We start from the raw sequence: 23,726 nt of genomic DNA on the forward strand, positions 1-23,726 counted from the left end.
TATAGAAGTCAATGGCAGAGGTCCAGTGACCCCTTTGAAGATGTTAATAGCCTTCCTGACATTCGAAGGTTTCGAGAAATACGAATCGAATACGAATCGAATTTTTGGATCGTTCCTATTTGATCGTTTCAAATTCGATGGAATTTATTCTTCAATAACCTCCCATTGCAGTTGTGAGTCTATTCAAATTTATTAAAGAAAAAAAAGTCACATGAATTCGAATTTAGACCATTGATTAATCTGTCTATAAATAACCTGCCTAACTGCCAGTTGATCCAGAGGAAGACGGAAAAACCAATTTGAAGCATCTCCAATTTGCCTCAGAGGGGGAAAAATTCCTTCCTGACTCCAAAATGGCAATGGGACCAGTCCCTGGATCAACTTGTACTATGAGCTATCTCCCATATCCCTGTATTCCCTCACTTGCTAAACACCATCCAACCCCTTCTTATACCTATCTAATAATGTATCAGCCTGTACCACTGATTCACTTCCCAGCTCTCCCTGTAACACCCCTTTCCCTCCTCTAATCTCATTGGCTCCCTCCTGTCTGCTGGGAGGAGCTACTGGTGAATAAAGCATCCGACCCTTCCTTGTACCTATCTAATGTATCAGCCTGTACCACTGATTCAGGGAGACAATTCCAAATCTTCACAGCTCTCACTGTAACAAACCCCTTCTTATACCTGTCTAATGTATCCGCCAAATAAGATATAATTAATCCTTATTGGAAGCTGTTTGAAACAAGCTGCTGACTGGAAAAAAGCAACTAAAAGCAAACAAATCAACTGAAAAGAATAAGTATTTGCTATTAACTGCTATTTTATAGTAAGGTTTTATATTTAAATACTGTGGTTTCGTTTTTTATAGTTTGTTTTTCTGTCTTGGGTGCTAAATAGCAAAGTTTGGTGTGCAGACTGTATAAATAGAACCTGTGGGACTCCAGTGGAGCTTGCTCTAGTGTTTAGCTGCTCTTAAGTGTTCGCTCTTTAAGTGGGGGATCTGTAAGTGGAGTTAAGTGGGGGATCTGTAAGTGGAGTTACAAACACAGGAGTTAAGTGGGGGATCTGTAAGTGGAGTTACAAACACCGGAGTTAAGTGGGGGATCTGTAAGTGGAGTTACAAACACCGGAGTTAAGTGTGGGATCTGTAAGTGGAGTTACAAACACCGGAGTTAAGTGGGGGATCTGTAAGTGGAGTTACAAATACAGGAGTTAAGTGTGGGATCTGTAAGTGGAGTTACAAACACCGGAGTTAAGTGGGGGATCTGTAAGTGGAGTTACAAATACAGGAGTTAAGTGGGGGATCTGTAAGTGGAGTTACAAACACCGGAGTTAAGTGGGGGATCTGTAAGTGGAGTTACAAACACCGGAGTTAAGTGGGGGATCTGTAAGTGGAGTTACAAACACCGGAGTTAAGTGGGGGATCTGTAAGTGGAGTTACAAACACTGGAGTTAAGTGGGGGATCTGTAAGTGGAGTTACAAACATCGGAGTTAAGTGGGGGATCTGTAAGTGGAGTTACAAATACAGGAGTTAAGTGGGGGATCTGTAAGTGGAGTTACAAACACAGGAGTTAAGTGGGGGATCTGTAAGTGGAGTTACAAACACCGGAGTTAAGTGGGGGATCTGTAAGTGGAGTTACAAACACCGGAGTTAAGTGGGGGATCTGTAAGTGGAGTTACAAATACAGGAGTTAAGTGTGGGATCTGTAAGTGGAGTTACAAACACCGGAGTTAAGTGGGGGATCTGTAAGTGAGTTACAAACACCGGAGTTAAGTGGGGGATCTGTAAGTGGAGTTACAAACACCGGAGTTAAGTGGGGGATCTGTAAGTGGAGTTACAAACACCGGAGTTAAGTGGGGGATCTGTAAGTGGAGTTACAAACACCGGAGTTAAGTGGGGGATCTGTAAGTGGAGTTACAAACACCGGAGTTAAGTGGGGGATCTGTAAGTGGAGTTACAAATACAGGAGTTAAGTGTGGGATCTGTAAGTGGAGTTACAAACACCGGAGTTAAGTGGGGGATCTGTAAGTGGAGTTACAAATACAGGAGTTAAGTGTGGGATCTGTAAGTGGAGTTACAAACACCGGAGTTAAGTGGGGGATCTGTAAGTGGAGTTACAAACACCGGAGTTTCAAACTAAAGGAGGTTCAAACTAGGTCAAAAGTTTGTTCTAAACACTAATTTTATTTTATTTATTTTTTTATTCATGTTTTGATCTGTAACTGGGATAATGAGTGCTAGCAAGATTGAAGGTCTGACTCAGTGCACAGTCTGCCATATATATGCAGATTTGGAACAAGAGATCCACAATACTTACCTCTGTGGTGGTTGTGAGCAAATTGCCACTTTGGAGGCTGGAGTTCGAGTCACTAGAGCAACAAATTGCAACACTGCGGTCAATTGACAATCTTGAAAGGAGTCTTTTGCTCACTGAGCAGGACCTAGCGGGGTCACATAGTGGGGTCAGATAGTTTGGGGGGAACAGAACAGCAGCAGGATATTGAGGCATCTAGCTGGGTGACAGATAGAAAATCTAAGGTGGGCAAAAGAAAAATGGAGGCTGATCCAGACCTTATACATCGCAACAAATTTGCCAGATTGTGTGAAGATGATGGGAGTATGAACTCCGGATTGGCAATTCTAGATGGGGCTGATCTCTCTAACAGCCGGGAGACCAGTTTCTCTAGTAGTGGTGGGGAGGAGAGTAGAGTCAGGCCTAAGTAGATTGTGGTTGTAGGGGACTCAATTATTAGGAAAGTGGATGGGGTAATTTGTCGTCTGGATCGCTTCAACCGAACAGTTTGCTGTCTACCAGGGTTCGGCATGTGGTTGATCTGGTAGACAAATTATTGGGTGGGGCTGGGCACGACCCAACTGTCTTAGTGCATATCGGTACTAATGACAAAATAAATGGTAGATGGAAGACCTTAAAGAGTGATTTCAGGGATCTAGGCTCTAAGATCAAGGAAAGGTCTTCCAATGTCATCTTTTCTAAAATTTTGCCGGTGCCACGTGCAAGTTTAGGAAAACAGCGGGAGTTTAGGGAGCTAAATGCGTGGCTCAAGTCTTGGTGTAGGAAGGAAGGGTTTGGGTTCCTAGAGCACTGGGCTGATTTTTCCTTGGGGTACAACCTATACAGTCGTGATGGTTTGCACCTCAATGGAAGGGGGTCCGCGGTGCTGGGGGAAAGAATGGCTAAGAGGTTGGAGGAGTGTTTAAACTAGGCAAGGGGGGGGTGAGATAAAGAATTACGGGGAAGCTAGGGTAGACGGGGCAGTGGGGTTAGTAAGGGGTCATGGGGGAGGAGTGAGGGGGGCATACAGTTTACCAGCTAAGGAGGTCCCTCTGTTACAAGGAAAACAGACTAATACTAACTTAACATATAATTCTCCACTAAGTAATGTGAATTTCAAAAGTAAAAGTAGTAACCTCGGCTGTATGCTGCAAATGCACAGAGTTTGTCAGGTAAAATGGGAGACCTGGAATTAATTGCTCTAAACATTATGATATAATTGGTATCACTGAGACCTGGTGGGATGAAACATGTGACTGTGAATTTAAATGGTTAAACCCTTTTTAGGAGGGACAGAGGGATTAAATAGCGGGTGGAGGAGTGTGTTTGTATGTAAAGCCTGAATTAAAGCCATGCACTAAAGAAATAACAATAGCTGCCACTGGTGAGGGGGTAGAATCCCCCTGGGTAGAGATTTTGACTGGGCAAAAGGTAACAAAAAGAATTATCATTGGTGTATGTTATAAAGCACCTGGTATAAGTGTCGAGTATGAAGCCCAGCTACTCTTGCAGATACAAGCGGCTTCACAGCTGGGTCAAGTTGTTGCTATGGGTGACTTCAATTATCCAGACATTGACTGGGGTAATGGGGTTGCTAAGACACAAAAAGCTAGTAGGTTTGTAAATATGCTGAATGATAACTTTTTATTTCAGCTCGTTCAAGAACCTACTAGGAATAACTCTCTTTTGGACCTTGTAATAACTAACAATACTGAACTCATCTCTAACATTTGTGTGGGTGAGGGGCATTTAGGGAATAGTGATCATAACATGGTCTCCTTTGAGATTCTGTTGCAGAAGCAATTCTATAAGGGACAAACTAAAACACTACATTTCAGACATACAAACTGTGACAGTATAAGGGCATCTCTGTGACATATTAAGTGGGAAATGCTTTTCACAGGGTTAAACACAGAACAAAAATGGGAAGTCTTTAAAATGCTGCTTAATAAATCTACTTGTCAGTATATTCCACTTGTAAGCAAGGAACGTCGTTGCAAAGCAAAACCTTTTTGGTTCAATAGAAGTGTTGGTGTTGAGGTGGGTAAGAAAAGACCTGCTTTTAAGGATTTCAAGTTAGCTGGTACAGCCGAAACATTTATAAGGTACAAGGAGGCCAATAAATCATGCAAAGAAGCTATAAGGCAAGCAGTAAAAAAAATCCAAAATTCTTTTTTAATAATTAGTAAAAAAATGAAGCAGGAAGGGGTGGGACCTTTAGTTTCAGAGGGGGGTCAGCTGGTTGATGAAAACAAAATAAAAGCGCAGATTCTGAATTCATATTTTCTGTCTACACAAATGAGGAACCAGTAAGTGAAGGTTTCCTTCTTAACAGTCCCAATTCTAGTAATACAACTAGTGATGCATGGTTCACACATGAAGAAATTCAAAAGAGACTAGAACATGTTAAGATAAACAAAGGTCCGGGGCCAGATGGTATTCATCCCAGGGTACTTAGCGAGCTTAGCTCTGTGATTGCCAAACCTCTTTACTTCATTTTTCAGGATTCATTGAGGTCTGGCATAGTGCCGAGAGACTGGAGAATTGCTAATGTGGTGCCTTTATTCAAAAAAGGATCCCGTTCTCAGCCTCAAAATTATAGGTCAGTTAGTGTGACGTCAGTGGTAGGAAAGCTTTTTGAAGGGTTATTAAAGGTTAAGATACTGGACTTCATAGCAAATCATAAAACTATGAGTGTGTGCCAGCAAGTAGAAACCTCGATTCTGGGATGGCAGTGGATGTGATTTACTTCCTTTACTTTCCTTAAATGAGAAGGATCTAGGGGTTTTTGTAGATAACACGTTGTCTAATTCTGGGCAGTGTCATTCTGTGGCTACTAAAGTTCTGTCTTGTATAAAAAAGGGCATTAACTCAAGGGATGAAAACATAATTATGTCTCTTTATAGGTCCCTGGTGAGGCCTCATCTGGAGTATGGGGGCAGTTTTGGACTACAGTCCTTAAGAGGGATATAAATGAGCTGGAGAGAGTGCAGAGACTAAGTGCAACTAAACTGGTTAGAGGGGGGGAAGAGTTAAATTATGAGGGGAGACTGACAAGGTTGGGGTTGTTTTCTCTGGAAAAAAGGCACTTGTGAGGGGACATGATTAGACTTTACAAGTACATTAGAGGACATTATAGACAAATAGCAGGGGACCTTTTTACCCATAAAGAGAATCACGTACCAGAGGCCTCCCCTTCAGACTAGAAGAAAAGAACTTTCATTTAAAGGAACAGAGTAGGGGGTTCATCACAGTGAGGACAGTGAGGTTGGGGAATGCACTGCCGGGTGATGATTCAGTTAATGACTATAAGAGGGACTTGGATGATTTCTTGGACAGACATAATACAAAGGCTATTGTGATACTAAACTCTATAGTTAGTATAGATATGGGTATATATAATTTATGTGAAAGTAGGGAGGGTGTGTGTGTGGGGTGGGGTTTTTATTTGGAGGGGTTGGACTTGATGGACTTTTGTCTTTTTTCAACCCGATTTAACTATGTAACTATGTAACTATGTAACTATGAAGCAAAACCAGTCTATTGGGTTTATTTAATGTTTACATGATTTTCTAGTAGAATTAAGGCATGAAGATCCAAATTACGGAAAGATCCGTTCACTGGAAAACACCAGGTCCTGAGCATTCTGAATAACAGGTCCCATACCTGTATTGCTGTTTTAGAGTTTATTGTTAGGTGTATTAGTATATTTGTTCCTAGTGGGGTGTATCCCTTGGAACACATGATTAGATGGAGGCGCCATTAATATAGGTACCAAATTTGACTCCACTTACTTATCACAGGGTGGCATTTAGCTGGCAGCTACTCAAGTGATGCAGCAAATTCGTTTTCTCAGGCAGTTAATATTAGAGCCCTACCCAGGGTGATTCATTGTGCTTTGGTTTCCGTTATTTTATCTCTTCTCTTTGTTGATTTTAAGTCTATTTTTGAGCAGTGATTTAACCTGCTTTAGACATCCTGCCAGCTGTGAGGAAGGTCACCATAGATCCCACTCCTTCCCCACATTAAGATGCTGAAAGGGCTGAAGATTGTGGTTTGTGCAGCTCCGGAAGCCTCTTTCCCCACCCAACCTGCGCTCTTTTATTTTGACACCCTTTATTCCAGGTGGGTTTGATATATGAGTGCAGGGGTATCAATCAGTATAGGGCAGGGACTCTCTGCAAAGGAAATGGGGAAAGGCTAAAATAAATGATTTACTGGATTTCCTTGTTCCTTTATATGTGTATTGTAACTCTGCTCATATTATAGATGCACAGGGATTCCTGCTGCTCTGCTACAGCTACTTGCAAATCCTGTGTCTAATAACACAGACCCTTTTCCTGAATATTTACATCTGGCCTGTGGTGCCTTTAAATGTTTCATTGGAGGCAAATGGGAGTTTTCTTTATTTTGATGCATAAATGTGGCCACTTCCACTTGCTGTTACAGTTATTGGTTACTGTATCTTTAACCAAACCTATAAGTTATGAATATACATTTTTCTGCATTCTGCCACTAGGTGGTGCTTGGACTGAAAAGCAAACAGCAGCAACATCCTTGCAAAATGACACTGCTGCAAAAGTTGCTCATTTGCCTTTTCTATTACTCCTTCTATTCTATTCTATTATTCTATTACTCCTTCTATTCTATTCTATTATTCTATTACTCCTTCTAAATGAGCAAATTGCCTCGGCAGATGCCTGAATGTGCCATACATGGGACAGATACTGTATGAGGGGCTGGATGTGTGTTCCATTTGTTCAGGCCAACCCTTCACTTCACTTTTGGCCAACGGAATCTTAGATCAGGGTTACAGGATTATCAGTCTGAATGCCCCTGACTGTCCATGCATGGCCAGATGGTCAGCCGTTGGGTCCAAACCAACCAAACTGTCTAATTTAGATATAACAGAGGGTTTTACACTGATTAGTGATTATGCCTTACTTCTTGTGATGGTTCCCTGGATGCTCCGTCTCTGGCACCCTGTATATATCCAATGTATTGTGAAGTATGGGAATCATTCACGACAGCAGGTTAACTGCAATTAAGCTGTTTATTATGTCACCACACGACATGTTTCGGACCTATTGGTCCTTTTCCAATAGGTCCGAAACATGTCGTGTGGTGACATAATAAACAGCTTAATTGCAGTTAACCTGCTGTCGTGAATGATTCCCATACTTCACAATACATTGTCTAATTTAGATATGTATGACACCCCAAACTCCCTCTCATTTAGCCTGAAAACAATCACTAGAGCAGGCCATATTGGTGCTGTTAGGCATCTCACATTCAAGTTAATGGGAGGCAACAAGAGGTGACTTTGATAGAGGATGACTTTTTTAATCCACCCCATGACCCCTAGTCCTTCCCCCAAATGTATGGTTCCCCCTCTACCACATTCCCATGCTTGTAAGTGGGACTCATTATACACATGCAGGGCTGCGGGTCCCTGTACAGTAACGTTTTCTGGGCCCCGCCCATCCCAGATCCCGCCCCCAAGCCCCACCCCACAGTAAAAAGTCCACACCAGCGTTAAAAATGGTAAACCCCCTCACTCACAAGTTATAAAAAGCCATTGGTGGTCAGGGCCCCTTATAATTTAAAAAAGAAAAAATTGTGGCCAGGGTCCCACATAAAAGTTTTTTTTTTTAAAAAAAAAACATTGGTGGTCAGGGCCCCTTATAAATAAATAATTGCACCAGGGCAACCTAATAAAAGTTTTTACAAAAACATTGCTGGTCAGGGCCTCCTACAAGTTTAAAAAACTATTGGTGGCGGGGCCTATAGAGTATTAAAATAATACATTAGTGGCCAGGGGTTTCAAATGAAATTGTAAAAATTTCATTTTAAAAATTAAAAAAACACACATTGGTGTTCAGTAGAACTGAACTCGTGACTTCAGGACTTCAACTTCGTCTATTTCCGTGGCTTCGTCTCTTCAGGACTTCAACTTCGTCTATTTCCTGGCTTCCGGTCTTCCTGCTGCTTCCAGACTTCAACTTCGGCTATTTGTGTGGCTTTGAGTCTTTTCACTCCTTCCAGACTTCAACTTCGTCTATTTCCATGACTTTGGGTCTTTCCGCCTTTTCGGGATTTCTACTTCATCTATTTCTAACTTCGGCTATTTATGTGGCTTTGGGTCTTTTTTGCTGCTTCTGGACTCCAACTTCGGCTATTTTTGTGGCTTCGGGTCTTTTAGTCGCTTCAGGACTTCAGCTGTTCGTCTTTTTGACGGTTCGGGCTTTTGGAAGAGGTGGCACGGCTTTGGCGCTATCAAGGGGGGCCCAAAAAGTGCAGCACAGCCAGGCCCCCCTTAAGGCCCAGGCCCCTTACCCCCTGCGCTCCCCTGATGGCGGCCCTGTACACATGCACTCGTGGGTGACCGTCAATGTACACGCATCCCTTGGCCCCCTCTCTTACGGGCCCTCCTGCAGTGGAGGTGCTCCTTATATAGTTACACCACTACCACTTCTAAGTAACACAAGGAAATCATTAAGGATATTTACTGAAAGAAAAAAAAATTGTAAACATTCAGGTTCTTGAATATTCTTTGGCCATGGGCAGCCTCCAATCACAGCCCAGGACATTACTCCCCATCAGAAACAGGTCCAAAGCCTGACGTCTGCAAAATACTGTATGAGAATAACACCACTGTATATGGGACTGACTGATGACATAATAATAATAAGACTATATACATAATAATAATAATAATAATAAAAATACTATATACATAATAATAATACTATATCCATAATAATAATAATACTATATCCATAACAATAATAATACTATATTCATAATAATAATAATACTATATACATAATAATAATAATACTATATACATAATAATAATAATAAAAATACTATATACATAATAATAATACTATATCCATAATAATAATAATACTATATCCATAATAATAATAATAATACTATATCCATAATAATAATAATACTATATCCATAACAATAATAATACCATATCCATAATAATAATACTAAATAGATAATAATAATAATATATAGATAATAATAATAATACTATATAGATAATACTCTGGGCCCTCTTGTTCCCTGGGTCCAATGGGTCTGGGTCCTCTATAGTTCTGACTATATGACTGGGATTAGTTTATAACCATGTGATGCCCAGAACACTCATAGGAAAAGACACATAGTAAATGCATTGTTTCCCTTTGGGATTGCGTTGCACTGGCAGTTACACATAATGATTAATAAGAGCACAGGCGCGGGGCTGGGCAACGTTAAAACTTTCCATTTATCAAGGAATTCTGGGAAGAAATACAATTTAGATTTTCTGAGAAAGGTGGGGATTGTGTGCAGCGCAGAGATGGGCAGAGATGGGCAGAGATGGGCAGAGATGGGCAGAGATGGAGGTGACTGTTAGTTTTACTCTCAGGGCACAGCCAAGGGATTCCTCTCTCCTGAACTGGTACCGGCTTCCCTCAGTTCTTGGCAGGGTAATGCCCCCGACACCTGGTCTGAGCTCCACATGAGCCAATAACAACAAAGCAAATAGATTTCCAATAATCCCATTTAGCTGCGATCAATCGTCAGAAGCGTTGGGTGCAACGGACCTGTCCTGCATAACATACAGTATATATATATATATATATTTATAAACATATATACAGTAATATACCCTTTATATTGTCAGTATAGCTCACTGCGTGCTTCTCTGTATATTTGTACTTATAGATATGGGTGGGAGCTGCCATACACAGTACAAGTATGGGATCCGTTATTCGAAAACCTGTTATCCAGAAAATTCCAAATTACGGGATGGTTGTCTCCTATAGACTCCATTATAATCAAATAATTCACATTTTTAAAAGTGATTCCATTTTTCTCTGTAATAATAAAACAGTAACTTGTACTTGATCCCAACTAAGATATAATTAATCCTTATTGGAGGCAAAACCAGCCTATTGGGTTTATTTAAGGTACAGAGATCTAAATTACGGAAAGATCCTTTGTCTGGAAAACCCCAGGTCCCCAGCATTTTGGATAATGGGCCCCATACATGTACAGTATAAAGGCTTATAGTACAAGACTACTTTAACAGAGAACTAAAGCTTAACAAAGAATTAAGCTAAAAATACTTCACCTTATATATAGGGTTCTATACATGCTCATGGCTGCTTTTACTTACCTGATATTAGGGACTGACACGCAATATAATGTATATATACAATATAACAGTTACAATATACAGTATATATACAATATAACAGTTACAATATACAGTATATATACAATATAACAGTTACAATATACAGTATATATACAATATAACAGACACAATCTACAGTATATATACAATATAACAGTCACAATATACAGTATATATACAATATAACAGTTACAATATACAGTATATATACAATATAACAGTTACAATATACAGTATATATACACTATAACAGTTACAATATACAGTATATATACAATATAACAGTTATAATATACAGTATATATACAATATAACAGTTACAATATACAATATATATACAATATAACAGACACAATATACAGTATATATACAATATAACAGTCGCAATATACAGTATATATACAATATAACAGTCGCAATATACAGTATATATACAATATAACAGTTGCAAAATACAGTATATATACAATATAACAGTTACAATATACAGTATATATAAAATATAACAGTTATAATATACAGTATATATACAATATAATAGGCACATATACAGTATATATATATATACAATATATCAGGTGCAATATACAGTATATATACAATATAACAGTTACAATATACAGTATATATACAATATAATAAGCACATATACAGTATATATATACAATATATCAGGTGCAATATACAGTATATATACAATATACCAGCACAATACAAGGCTGATTAATAATTAATTCAGATTCATATTACATGGCAACATAGAAAACGGTGCAGTCTGCATCAAAATTGATTCATAATCAGCATGCGGATACAAACTGTTGTCTGGGAGGAATTGGATATAGTGGAAATGTTGCTTGGGCAGAAGTTGCTGCAATCAGATTTAATCACATTTATCCCCCGCGGGGGCTGCATTATGCACCTCATTCTTTAGTCGTTGGTCTGAGCCTCATTATTCACTTTTTTGGAGTCGTAATTCTACAAATGTTGGTTACCTGGGATGAATATATAAGACTAGAAATCCCGCCTCCACTTGGCTACGTAGGGATTGTGGGATGTGTAGTTCAGCGACGGTCAGGAGAGCCCTGATTAATATAAATATCCCCCTTTCAGGCCCCGGCGACAAACACAGATGTATAAAGTGGGAAACATTTCAGCGCTGAGCATTTTATTGGGATTTCTCGTGAGAACAGAGCGCAGGAATGAGCCGTTTTGGCTTTCCCAGATGAGCTATTTTTGATCACAAACAAGAACCCCTGGTTCCGACTCAGCATATTTGTACGGGAAAGAGAGGTCGGCGTGAGACAATGATTAAAGATTTGCTCACAATTGTTACACAATGTGTTACGTTCCTTGTGCTTTAATCTTTTAGCACCCCGTGGTGCTGGGGCCAAATCCCTGATCTATTTTCAATTTTTCCTTGTGTCTGAATAAGAGTCCAAGGGGCTTAGTATTGTAACGGCTGGTCTCCAGGATGGAGGGATGTGTATGGAAATGTTATTGTTACCAGGAAATGTGGCCTCTCTGCTCCTTATTGCAGCCCTGGTCCCTGTAGGGCCCCTGACACTCATTCTTTCCCATGATGCCTATATAATAACAGCATCTGTTCTGCACAGATAGACAATATATATAAATATATACTCCAAACTGCAACATAATGTGTTTTATAAAGTCCTTTAAATGGTTATAAACTACCACTCCCAGAATGCTCGGCTAGGCCAGAGTTGGCAGTGGGTGCTGGGAGATGTAGTTTAGAATGGCTTGGGGTAGGCAGGACTGGCACACACAAGGGCTTATTTATAAACACTGGGCACATTTGTCACCTGGGCAGTATCCCATAGAAACCAATAGGTGACTGGCTTTTTTTGGAGAGGATTTAGCTGAATCCTTCCTGAAGGATTTGGGGTTCAGCCGAATCCTGAAAATAGAAATTCCGTGTATCCCTAATTGGGTGCTGTGGATTACTGCAAAGCTTCCCAATGTTTATAGATGAGCCCCCACTGTGGCAGCTTCCAGTTCAGATGCAGGGAGTCTTTGACTCAGGCAGGGGGTGGGACTAGAACACACTACTGGTAGCTTCCAGAGGGAGGGGCAGGAAGTCTGTAATTCAAGCAGTGGGTGGAACCAGAAGACTCTGATGTCAGCTTACAGGAGGAGGGATAGGAAGTTGACTAAGGCAATTGGTGGGACTAAAGCTGGCCATAGATGTAAAGATTTTTAAAAGATCCAATCGTTATCGTGAGACCACGATTATCTTGAAATGATCGTTTAAACTAAAAATACCATTTCAGGCGATATTGGCAGCAAAACTGAAGAGTAGCTGCCTGCTGGGCCCTACAAACATCGATACATTGCACTGGGACCGACAAAGATTTTTAACCCGGCCGATCAATTTTCTGACAGATGTCGGCCGAAAAATCGTAAGATGGACGATCGTTCGAATCCCACTAACCGCACGATAATTTGACGGATTGGTCGGACTGCGCTGAAATCGGTCATTCACCAAAGAAGAATCGTCGCCTCTTTGGGGACCATAAGACACATTAATGGTAGCTCCCAGAGGGAGGGGCAGGAAGTCTGTAATTCAAGCAGTGGGTGGAACCAGAAGACTCTGATGGCAGCTTACAGGAGGAGGGGCAGGAAGTCTATGACTAAAGCAGTGGGTGGGACTAAGACACATTAATGGTAGCTTCCAGCATTTAGGGTGCAAGGCAGCATTGCAAGGTGCAAAAGCATGACTGATCGCACTTTTCTTGTACCCTTCCCCGGGGAAACATATATATAATCAGACCCTCCCATCATTACCTTTTGTCTCTCACCTGTGATCCAGCATTTCCCCGAGAGCTTTTCCTGATCTCTAACACATATCACATGTGGGATCTGCAACTGATCTTCCTGGTGGCCATGTGACCGTTACAGTTGCACGTGACTGACATCAGGATTCCATTAGCAGCGCATTGGCCTGTTCTCCGTTATTTTACGAGATTCTATAAAGTCCTTGTGGCTGAATCGCACGGCGCTGCCCAATCTCCCGAGGGCAATGACACATTGCAGACTCCGAAGATCAAAGAGATCGATAAACACTGTAAAATTATTTGTATTATTATTGCTCTCAGTTTTACAATTTGTTAGCTGTACAATCTGCTGAGTAAACTGCTCCCAATCCCTTTCATATCCAGCCAGGTGTCTGTCTGCAGCTCACAAATCTCCCTTTCCTGCCGCTCCGATTCCTTCCAAATCCAATGTGCCCTCCATCAACAAAGTCATTGTATTTCATTAACGTTTTGGTGTTTAAGGAAACCATCCCTTTTAGCAACATGCAGCTGGCGGCAAACAGGGCACCGTGCCAACCTCTGGATATAGACCCGGAGTTGTTACTGTCACTTTCATTTTACTCTGCCATTTAGAATGTGGTACTGGCTTGGCCTTGAACAGATAGATCTGCCTTTACTCAACAGCCACCACAAAAAGTAGTCTGGTATAGTAGGGAGAGATGGTGCCTATAGTAACAGTGGGATAATAGTCTCTGGGAAGGGAGTGTGACTGTGGGATAGCAGGTATAGTAGGGAGAGGTGGTGCCTATAGTAACAGTGGATAATAGTCTCTGGGAAGGGAGTGTGACTGTGGGATAGCAGGTATAGTAGGGAGAGATGGTGCCTATAGTAACAGTGGGATAATAGTCTCTGGGAAGGAGTGTGACTGTGGGATAGCAGGTATAGTAGGGAGAGATGGTGCCTATAGTAACAGTGGATAATAGTCTCTGGGAAGGGAGTGTGACTGTGGGATAGCAGGTATAGTAGGGAGAGATGGTGTCTATAGTAACAGTGGATAATAGTCTCTGGGAAGGGAGTGTGACTGTGGGATAGCAGGTATAGTAGGGAGAGATGGTGTCTATAGTAACAGTGGATAATAGTCTCTGGGAAGGGAGTGTGACTGTGGGATAGCAGGTATATTAGGGAGAGATGGTGCCTATAGTAACAGTGGATAATAGTCTCTGGGAAAGGAGTGTGACTGTGGGATAGCAGGTATAGTAGGGAGAGATCGTGCCTATAGTAACAGTGGATAATAGTCTCTGGGAAGGGAGTGTGACTGTGGGATAGCAGGTATAGTAGAGAGAGGTGGTGTCTATAGTAACAGTGGATAATAGTCTCTGGGAAGGGAGTGTGACTGTGGGATAGCAGGTATAGTAGGGAGAGATGGTGCCTATAGTAAACAGTGGATAATAGTCTCTGGGAAGGGTGTGTGACTATGGGATAGCCAGGTATAGTAAGGGAGAGATGGTGCCTATAGTAAACAGTGGGATAATAGTCTCTGGGAAGGGAGTGTGACTGTGAATAGTAGGTATAGTAGGGAGAGATGGTGTCTATAGTAACAGTGGGATAATAGTCTCTGGGAAGGGAGTGTGACTGTGGGATAGTAGGTATAGTAGGGAGAGATGGTGTCTATAGTAACAGTAGATAATAGTCGCTGGGAAGGGAGTGTGACTGTGGGATAGCAGGTATAGTAAGGAGAGATGGTGCCTATAGTAACAGTGGATAATAGTCGCTGGGAAAGGGAGTGTGACTGCGGGATAGCAGGTATAGTAGGGAGAGATCGTGTCTATACTAACAGTGGGATAATAGTCTCTGGGAAGGGAGTGTGACTGTGGGATAGCAGGTATAGTAAGGAGAGATGGTGTCTATAGTAACAGTGGATAATAGTCTCTGGGAAGGGAGTGTGACTGTGGGATAGTAGGTATAGTAGGGAGAGATGGTGTCTATAGTAACAGTGGGATAATAGTCTCTGGGAAGGGAGTGTGACTGTGGGATAGCAGGTATAGTAGGGAGAGATGGTGCTATAGTAACAGTGGATAATAGTCCTCTGGGAAGGGAGTGTGACTGTGGGATAGCAGGTATAGTAGGGAGAGATGGTGCCTATAGTAACAGTGGATAATAGTCTCTGGGAAGGGAGTGTGACTGTGGGATAGCAGGTATAGTAGGGAGAGATGGTGCCTATAGTAACAGTGGATAATAGTCTCTGGAAGGGAGTGTGACTGTGGGATAGCAGGTATAGTAGGGAGAGATGGTGCCTATAGTAACAGTGGATAATAGTCTCTGGGAAGGGAGTGTGACTGTGGGATAGCAGGTATAGTAGGGAGAGATGGTGCCTATAGTAAACAGTGGATAATAGTCTCTGGGAAGGGAGTGTGACTGTGGGATAGCAGGTATAGTAGGGAGAGATGGTGCCTATAGTAACAGTGGATAATAGTCTCTGGGAAGGGAGTGTGACTGTGGGATAGCAGGTATAGTAGGAGAGATGGTGTGCCTATAGTAACAGTGGATAATAGTCTCTGGGAAGGGAGTGTGACTGTGGGATAGCAGGTATAGTAGGGAGAGATGGTGCCTATAGTAAACAGTGGATAATAGTCTCTGGGAAGGGAGTGTGATTGTGGATAGCAGTTATAGTAGGGAGAGTGGGCCTATAGTAACAGTGGATAATAGTCTCTGGGAAGGGAGTGTGACTATGGGATAGCAGGTATAGTAGGGAGAGATGGTGTCTATAGTAACAGTAGATAATAGTCTCTGGGAAGGGAGTGTGACTGTGGGATAGCAGGTATAGTAGGGAGAGATGGTGCCTATAGTAACAGTGGATAATAGTCTCTGGGAAGGGAGTGTGACTGTGGGATAGCAGGTATAGTAGGGAGAGATGGTGCCTATAGTAACAGTGGGATAATAGTCTCTGGGAAGGGAGTGTGACTGTGGGATAGCAGGTATAGTAGGGAGAGATGGTGCCTATAGTAACAGTGGATAATAGTCTCTGGGAAGGGAGTGTGACTGTGGGATAGCAGTTATAGTAGGGAGAGATGGTGCCTATAGTAACAGTGGATAATAATCTCTGGGAAGGGAGTGTGACTGTGGGATAGCAGGTATAGTAGGAGAGATGGTGTCTATAGTAACAGTAGATAATAGTCCTCTGGGAAGGGAGTGTGACTGTGGGATAGCAGGTATAGTAGGGAGAGATGGTGCCTATAGTAACAGTGGATAATAGTCTCTGGGAAGGGAGTGTGACTATGGGATAGCAGGTATAGTAGGGAGAGATGGTGTCTATAGTAACAGTAGATAATAGTCTCTGGGAAGGGAGTGTGACTGTGGGATAGCAGGTATAGTAGGGAGAGATGGTGTCTATAGTAACAGTGGATAATAGTCTCTGGGAAGGGAGTGTGACTGTGGGATAGCAGGTATAGTAGGGAGAGATGGTGCCTATAGTAACAGTGGGATAATAGTCTCTGGGAAGGGAGTGTGACTGTGGGATAGCAGGTATAAGTAGGGAGAGATGGTGCCTATAGTAACAGTGGGATAATAGTCTCTGGGAAGGGAGTGTGACTGTGGGATAGCAGGTATAGTAGGGAGAGATGGTGTCTATAGTAACAGTGGATAATAGTCTCTGGGAAGGGAGTGTGACTGGTGGGATAGCAGGTATAGTAGGGAGAGATGGTGCCTATAGTCAAACAGTGGACTAATAGTCTCATGGGAGAGGGAGTGTGACTGTGGATAGGCAGGTATAGTAGGGAGAGATGGTGTCTATTAGTCAACCAGTGGCATATAGGTCTTCTGGGAAGGGAGTGTGACCTGTGGGGATCAGGCAGGCTATAGGTAGGGAGAGATGGTGCCTATAGTAACAGTGGATCATAGTCTCTGGGAAGGGAGTGTGGACTGTGGGATAGCATGGTATAGTAGGGAGATATGGTGCCCTATAGTAACAGTGGGATAATTGTTTCAAGTCTCTGGAACGGGAAGTGTGACTGTGGGAGATAGCAGGTATAGTAGGGAGAGATGGGTTTATAATAACAGTGGGATAATAGTCTCTGGGAAGGGAGTGGTGACTGTGGGATTAGCAGGTTATAGTAGGGAAGAGATGGTGCCTATAGTAACAGTGGATAATAGTCTCTGGGAAGGGAGTGTGACTGTGGGATAGCAGGTATAGTAGGGAGAGATGGTGCTATAGTAACAGTGGGATAATAGTCTCTGGGAAGGGAGTGTGACTGTGGGATAGCAGGTATAGTAGGGAGAGATGGTGCCTATAGTAACAGTGGGATAATAGTCTCTGGGAAGGGAGTGTGACTGTGGGATAGCAGGTATAGTAGGGAGAGATGGTGCCTATAGTAAACAGTGGGATAATAGTCTCTGGGAAGGGAGTGTGACTGTGGGATAGCAGGTATAGTAGGGAGAGATGGTGTCTATAGTAACAGTGGATAATAGTCTCTGGGAAGGGAGTGTGACTGTGGGATAGCAGGTATAGTAGGGAGAGATGGTGCCTATAGTAACAGTGGATAATAGTCTCTGGGAAGGGAGTGTGACTGTGGGATAGCAGGTATAGTAGGGAGAGATGGTGCCTATAGTAACAGTGGGATAATAGTCTCTGGGAAGGGAGTGTGACTGTGGATAGCAGGTTATAGTAGGGAGAGATGGTGCCTATAGTAACAGTGGATAATAGTCTCTGGGAAGGGAGTGTGACTGTGGGATAAGCAGGTATAGTAGGGAGAGATGGTGCCTATAGTAACAGTGGATAATAGTCTCTGGGAAGGGAGTGTGACTGTGGAGATAGCAGGTATAGTAGGGAGAGATGGTGCCTATAGTAACAGTGGATAATAGTCTCTGGGAAGGGAGTGTGACTGTGGGATAGCAGGTATAGTAGGGAGAGATGGTGCCTATAGTAACAGTGGATAATAGTCTCTGGGAAGGGAGTGTGACTGTGGGATAGCAGGTTATAGTAGGGAGAGATGGTGCCTATAGTAACAGTGGATAATAGTCTCTGGGAAGGGAGTGTGACTGTGGGATAGCAGGTATAGTAGGGAGAGATGGTGCCTATAGTAACAGTGGATAATAGTCTCTGGGAAAGGGAGTGTGACTGTGGGATAGCAGGTATAGTAGGGAGAGATGGTGCCTATAGTAACAGTGGATAATAGTCTCTGGGAAGCGAGTGTGACTGTGGATAGCAGGTATAGTAGGGAGAGATGGTGCCTATAGTAACAGTGGATAATAGTCTCTGGGAAGGGAGTGTGACTGTGGGATAGCAGGTATAGTAGGGAGAGATGGTGCCTATAGTAACAGTGGATAATAGTCTCTGGGAAGGGAGTGTGACTGTGGGATAGCAGGTATAGTAGGGAGAGATGGTGCCTATAGTAACAGTGGATAATAGTCTCTGGGAAGGGAGTGTGACTGTGGGATAGCAGGTATAGTAGGGAGAGATGGTGCCTATAGTAACAGTGGATAATAGTCTCTGGGAAGGGAGTGTGACTGTGGGGATAGCAGGTATAGTAGGGAGAGATGGTGCCTATAGTACAGTGGATAATAGTCTCTGGGAAGGGAGTGTGACTGTGGGATAGCAGGTATAGTAGGGAGAGATGGTGTCTATAGTAACAGTGGGATAATAGTCTCTGGGAAGGGAGTGTGACTGTGGGATAGCAGGTATAGTAGGGAGAGATGGTGCCTATAGTAACAGTGGATAATAGTCTCTGGGAAGGGAGTGTGACTGTGGGATAGCAGGTATAGTAGGGAGAGATGGTGCCTATAGTAACAGTGGATAATAGTCTCTGGGAAGGGAGTGTGACTGTGGGATAGCAGGTATAGTAGGGGAGAGATGGTGCCTATAGTAACAGTGGATAATAGTCTCTGGGAAGGGAGTGTGACTGTGGGATAGCAGGTATAGTAGGGAGAGATGGTGCCTATAGTAACAGTGGATAATAGTCTCTGGGAAGGGAGTGTGACTGTGGGATAGCAGGTATAGTAGGGAGAGATGGTGTCTATAGTAACAGTAGATAATAGTCTCTGGGCAGGGAGTGTGACTGTGGGATAGCAGGTATAGTAGGGAGAGGGGTGGCTACAAATTTCATTTTACATAAATATTGGGTCCCACTGAGGCTTTGAGGATACTATGTATCAGAATAACTTCCATTAAATACAAATATTGGTTTCCCATGTTCGTCTGACGTAATATTACATTTCACAAGTTGTTTTCCAGGAGGCAGTTGGAGGAAATTTCCCTTTGTCTTTCTCAGGAAGTTGCCCATCTAAGTGGAAAGCAGCACAGGAAGTGAGGAAGGCAAAGGAAATAGCTTCCCTCAACTTGAACTGAAACATCCGTGTTTGTAAACATCTGAACAATTGGTGCTGTTGCAAGTAATAAAATGTATAGAATGTTGGTTTTTACCATTGATATCACTGAGCTCCCTTGTGTTCTCTAGGACAGCCGTGTATTGTGCTGGTGCAGTCGGTGCCCCCGGTGAAGCAAATTGATCTCTGCTGGGGGTCCCAGGAATATAGAAGACACACAGGGAACACTGGCTGATGCCCACATTAAATATATGGTACAAATACTGATCCGCATGCTCACTGTGGGTGGGTTTGGGTTCAGTTGGTCTTACATGGACAGGTCACCAAATATGCATCTATCTGGGTAACTCAAGTGATGACCCAAATTGACTTCATACGATTGGCCCAAACCGGTGCCATTCAGAGGTCAGTTGGCCGATAATTCTGTGAGCACTGACTCTGGGGCCCAGACAGAATAACAGTTTAAGTCCAGTTATGGTTAGATCTCTGGTGATGTCCTAGTTACTCAAGGAGGATCATATTGAGGTCATTCAGGGTGATATTTGGGATGAACACTTCTTTACTCACCTAAATAACCTTGGAACCAGCAAAGTTATTTTATAGGTCTGTTACCTTGTTATAAGGGGGCCCAGAGTAGACACTTTAGCTTGGACAGAACTCTAGCTGTTTCCTACCTCTGAGGGGCCCCTGAACAAATAATGAAATTGGACTAAATCTGACACCCGCAAGGTGGAACATGTCTTGGTCCTAACTGCTGGATTTTAACCTCCAACAAATTTGGAGTCCTCCATGGGTGTAACATTCCCCCAGAAGTAGAGTATGACCAGTGGCCTAACTATAGAGGAAGCAGACTCGCCACTCGTAGGGGGGCCTGGGGAACAGGGGGGCCCAGTCTGTGGGGTCTGCTAATAAAAAAACCCTCCATCTCAGCTGCTTTCTCTTACAGGCAAGGAAGGGGGAAGCAAGTTGGGCGAGAGTGGGTGGAGTCTGGGCAGAATGTGGGTGGGATGTGGGTGGGTGGAGGTGGGGCATGGGTCAGGCCTAGAAGTGGGTGGGAGGATGGGGATGAGAGTGCTCCAGGCCCCTCTGAAGATTTTTTCGCTGGGGGGCCCTGCGCATACTAGTTACGCCCCTGGGTAGAACCCGATACTCAGTCTATTCTATAGTAACTACCGGGTGCTGGAGATGGTTTGGATCTCGGCAGATATGATTAAGTGTCTGTAGAGATACGAAACGCGTGAGGCTGTGCCATAAGTACCGACACGTCTGTGTGGAGGATTGGTCCTTGGGTGCTGCTCAACTACTATACGGTTTATCAGTTAATCTCAATAAAGTTTTTGTTTTGAAACAGATTAAATTTCTTTCTTAGTTCTAGCCACATACACTAAATATATTATAATATAATTAGGGATGCACCGGATCCACGATTCGGTTCGGGATTCAGCCTTTATCAGCAGGATCTGGATTGAGCTCAATCCTTCTGCCCGGCCGAACCAAATCCGAATCCTAATTTGCATATGAAAATTAGGAGTCGGGAGGGAAATTGCGTTTTGCCACAAAAGAAGGAATGTGCAATTTAGGATTAGTATTCGGTTCACTATATCTTTCGCGAAGGATTCCGGGGTTCGGCTGAATCCAAAATAGTGGATGTGGTGCCTCCCTATATATAATATATAAACATTTGTTCCTTGGTACCTACTAATCACCCATAATACAAATTGCAAAGGAAACTGTTGCTGATGCCCCTCTGCTCATCCCTTGGGGTAACGTAGTGCCCATAGCATCCCCCTCTCGCTCAAGCATTTTATACTCTCGCTGAACTCTGATTGGCTTTCACAGATACCACTGACCGCAGAAAGGTCTGAACATTTTCGGATGCTGCATCTTAATTTTGGGTTTGTGATACCGACGCTTCCTGTCATGCAGCCGCTCTCTGGGAGGGGTCTCGTGCACCAAAAGGAAACCATAAGGTCCCACTGCTGCTGCTGCAAATGTGACAGTCTGATGCTGCTTTTACTCTGCATCCAGGGATTCGGCCGATTGCAACATCTGTGCGTGTGCTTTTGCTTTGCCCGTTGTCCCCCATGGTCTGGTGCTGCTGTTTTCTGCATCAGGTAAGGTCCTGCCCGGAGCAACGTCACGATTATTTCTGTGGCTTCGTCTTGGTGTATTTTGTCACTAGTGGGGTCACAGCAGGGAGTGTGTGTCGTGTAACTTGCGACTGTGCACGACTATGTACATAGGTGTGTGTGTGTTACTTATGGGGCCACAACTTTTGCCTTTATTGTATCAGTTTTTCACTTGTCCCTTTGTATCTAGTGTAAGAGTCGCTGATACATATTCAGGATACGAATTCTGTGATAATATAATGTCGCTGGAGTTGCAGCAAGACACATGTCCATCAAGTTCAACCCTTTAAACAGAGGGTGTATGGAAGGGGGCTGGCAACTTAAAGGAGAACTAAACCCTAATCATGAATATGGCCAAAAATGCCATGTTTTATATAGTGAACTTATTGCACGAGGCTAAAGTTTCAGCTTGTCAATAGCAGCAATGATCCAGGACTTCAAACTTGTCACAGGGGGTCACCATCTTGGAAAGTGTCTGTGACACTCACATGCTCAGTGGGCTCTGATTGGCTGTTGAGAAGCTAAGCTTAGGGCTCGTCACTAATTATCCAGCAGAAAATGAACTTCCCCTGTAATATAAGCTGATGCTACAGGTTTGCTGATTATTAAATTCTGATGCTAATTGCACTGGTTTCTGTGCTGCCATGTAGTGATTATGTGTATTAATTACTAATCAGCCTTATATTGTGACATTTCTATTCTATGTGTACTGTATATTGTGAGTGGGTCCCTAAGCTCAGTAAGTGACAGCAGCACAGAGCATGTGCAGTGAATCAGCAGAAAAGAAGATGGGGAGCTACTGGGGCATCTTTGGAGACACAGATCTTTACGGCTAAAGGGCTGTGGTTGCCTTGGGCTGGTACATAATGTACAACATTTCTACCCTTTTTTTAGTTAAGCTTTAATTCTCCTTTAAGCCTTCCAGGGTTTGTTGAACTACATCTCCCAGCATCCCCTTACACGGCCTTTGATACACTTTAATAAAAGGCTTCATAAATATACTGAAGGAAATAATTAGCTTCAAGCTTGTGTTATGCACCTCGACACGTGACTAGTAGAATGTAAATGTACAGTATGTTTTTAGTGGGAAATATCACTGATGATATATTATTAATAATAATAATAAAATTAATAATAATAATGTTGCACCGGGTCTGGTGCCCCCACTCTTACACATGTAAATACCTTTATCAACGACATGATCTATTTGTCAGAATAAACCCGTACTTGGCTACTTACAAGAAGGCCTATCATTTTCATTTTCTTTTGGGACACAAGAAAATGAAGTCCCACCCCTTGTCAGGTCTCCCCACAACCCCCTTTTGACCCCTCCCATCAACATTTAATATCCAGAGCCTCTAATTGGTTTAAAGGCAAAGTTATCACAAAAGGACAATCGGAGAGGTGTCTGATCATCCTAGAATCTAATTTGTACTAGTTCTTTCAAGTAATATTTAGAAGAGATAGTGGTTCACTATAATGGTGTTCCAAAAGGAAGACTCTATATGTCTAACTCATTGCTCACTGCAACATTTGCCCCATATATTCATTGATCATCAACATTTCATGTAACTACTGTATTGTGCCCCAAGTGCTTTGCCACCAAATTCATTCTAGGTCATACTTCTTGAGTTCTTTGGCGCTCCCAGCATTGTAGGATATTTTCCGTTTATTGACCCTTGGCCTATGTTAGACTGTACTGATTGCTGGCTGCACTGGCCCCTCTCCATTGGACTCTTGCCCAATCTGCCTGTTCCCCTGTGCCAACTTCTCTTTAGTCCCTCACTTCCCTGTTACCCTGCCAAAAACAAAGTGTGCACAGAATTTGTTTATGATACATTCTTTGGTTGGGATTGGCTCATGAGAATTGCTTTTGGAAATAAAACACTGAACGGAGAAAGCACAGAATAAAGCAATTCCATGGGAAATGCTGCATTTACTTAAGTTATTGGTTGTCAGACATAATAAAAAGACACCAGTGAGACAGCACAACTATCTGCCCCACCAGCACACG

At 42.7% G+C, this 23,726-nt stretch overlaps 1 protein-coding gene across 2 annotated transcripts in view; it reads left to right on the top strand.

The window, feature by feature from the left end:
• The window catches only part of arhgef3.2.L (Rho guanine nucleotide exchange factor 3 L homeolog), a 175,666-nt gene that overhangs the window by 43,928 nt on the left and 108,012 nt on the right, over positions 1-23,726 (top strand). Inside the window, exon 1 of one of the 2 annotated variants that reach the window (XM_041589445.1) lies at positions 21,601-21,697. The exons of the other annotated variant lie outside the window; for it this stretch is intronic. Coding sequence (XP_041445379.1) covers positions 21,668-21,697 — 30 coding nt within the window. The 5' untranslated portion in view covers positions 21,601-21,667. Of the gene's footprint in view, positions 1-21,600; positions 21,698-23,726 lie in introns of those variants that run through there. 2 annotated transcript variants of the gene reach the window in all.

This window comes from Xenopus laevis, chromosome 4L (assembly GCF_017654675.1).
Source record: "Xenopus laevis strain J_2021 chromosome 4L, Xenopus_laevis_v10.1, whole genome shotgun sequence".
Lineage (NCBI taxonomy): Eukaryota > Metazoa > Chordata > Amphibia > Anura > Pipidae > Xenopus > Xenopus laevis.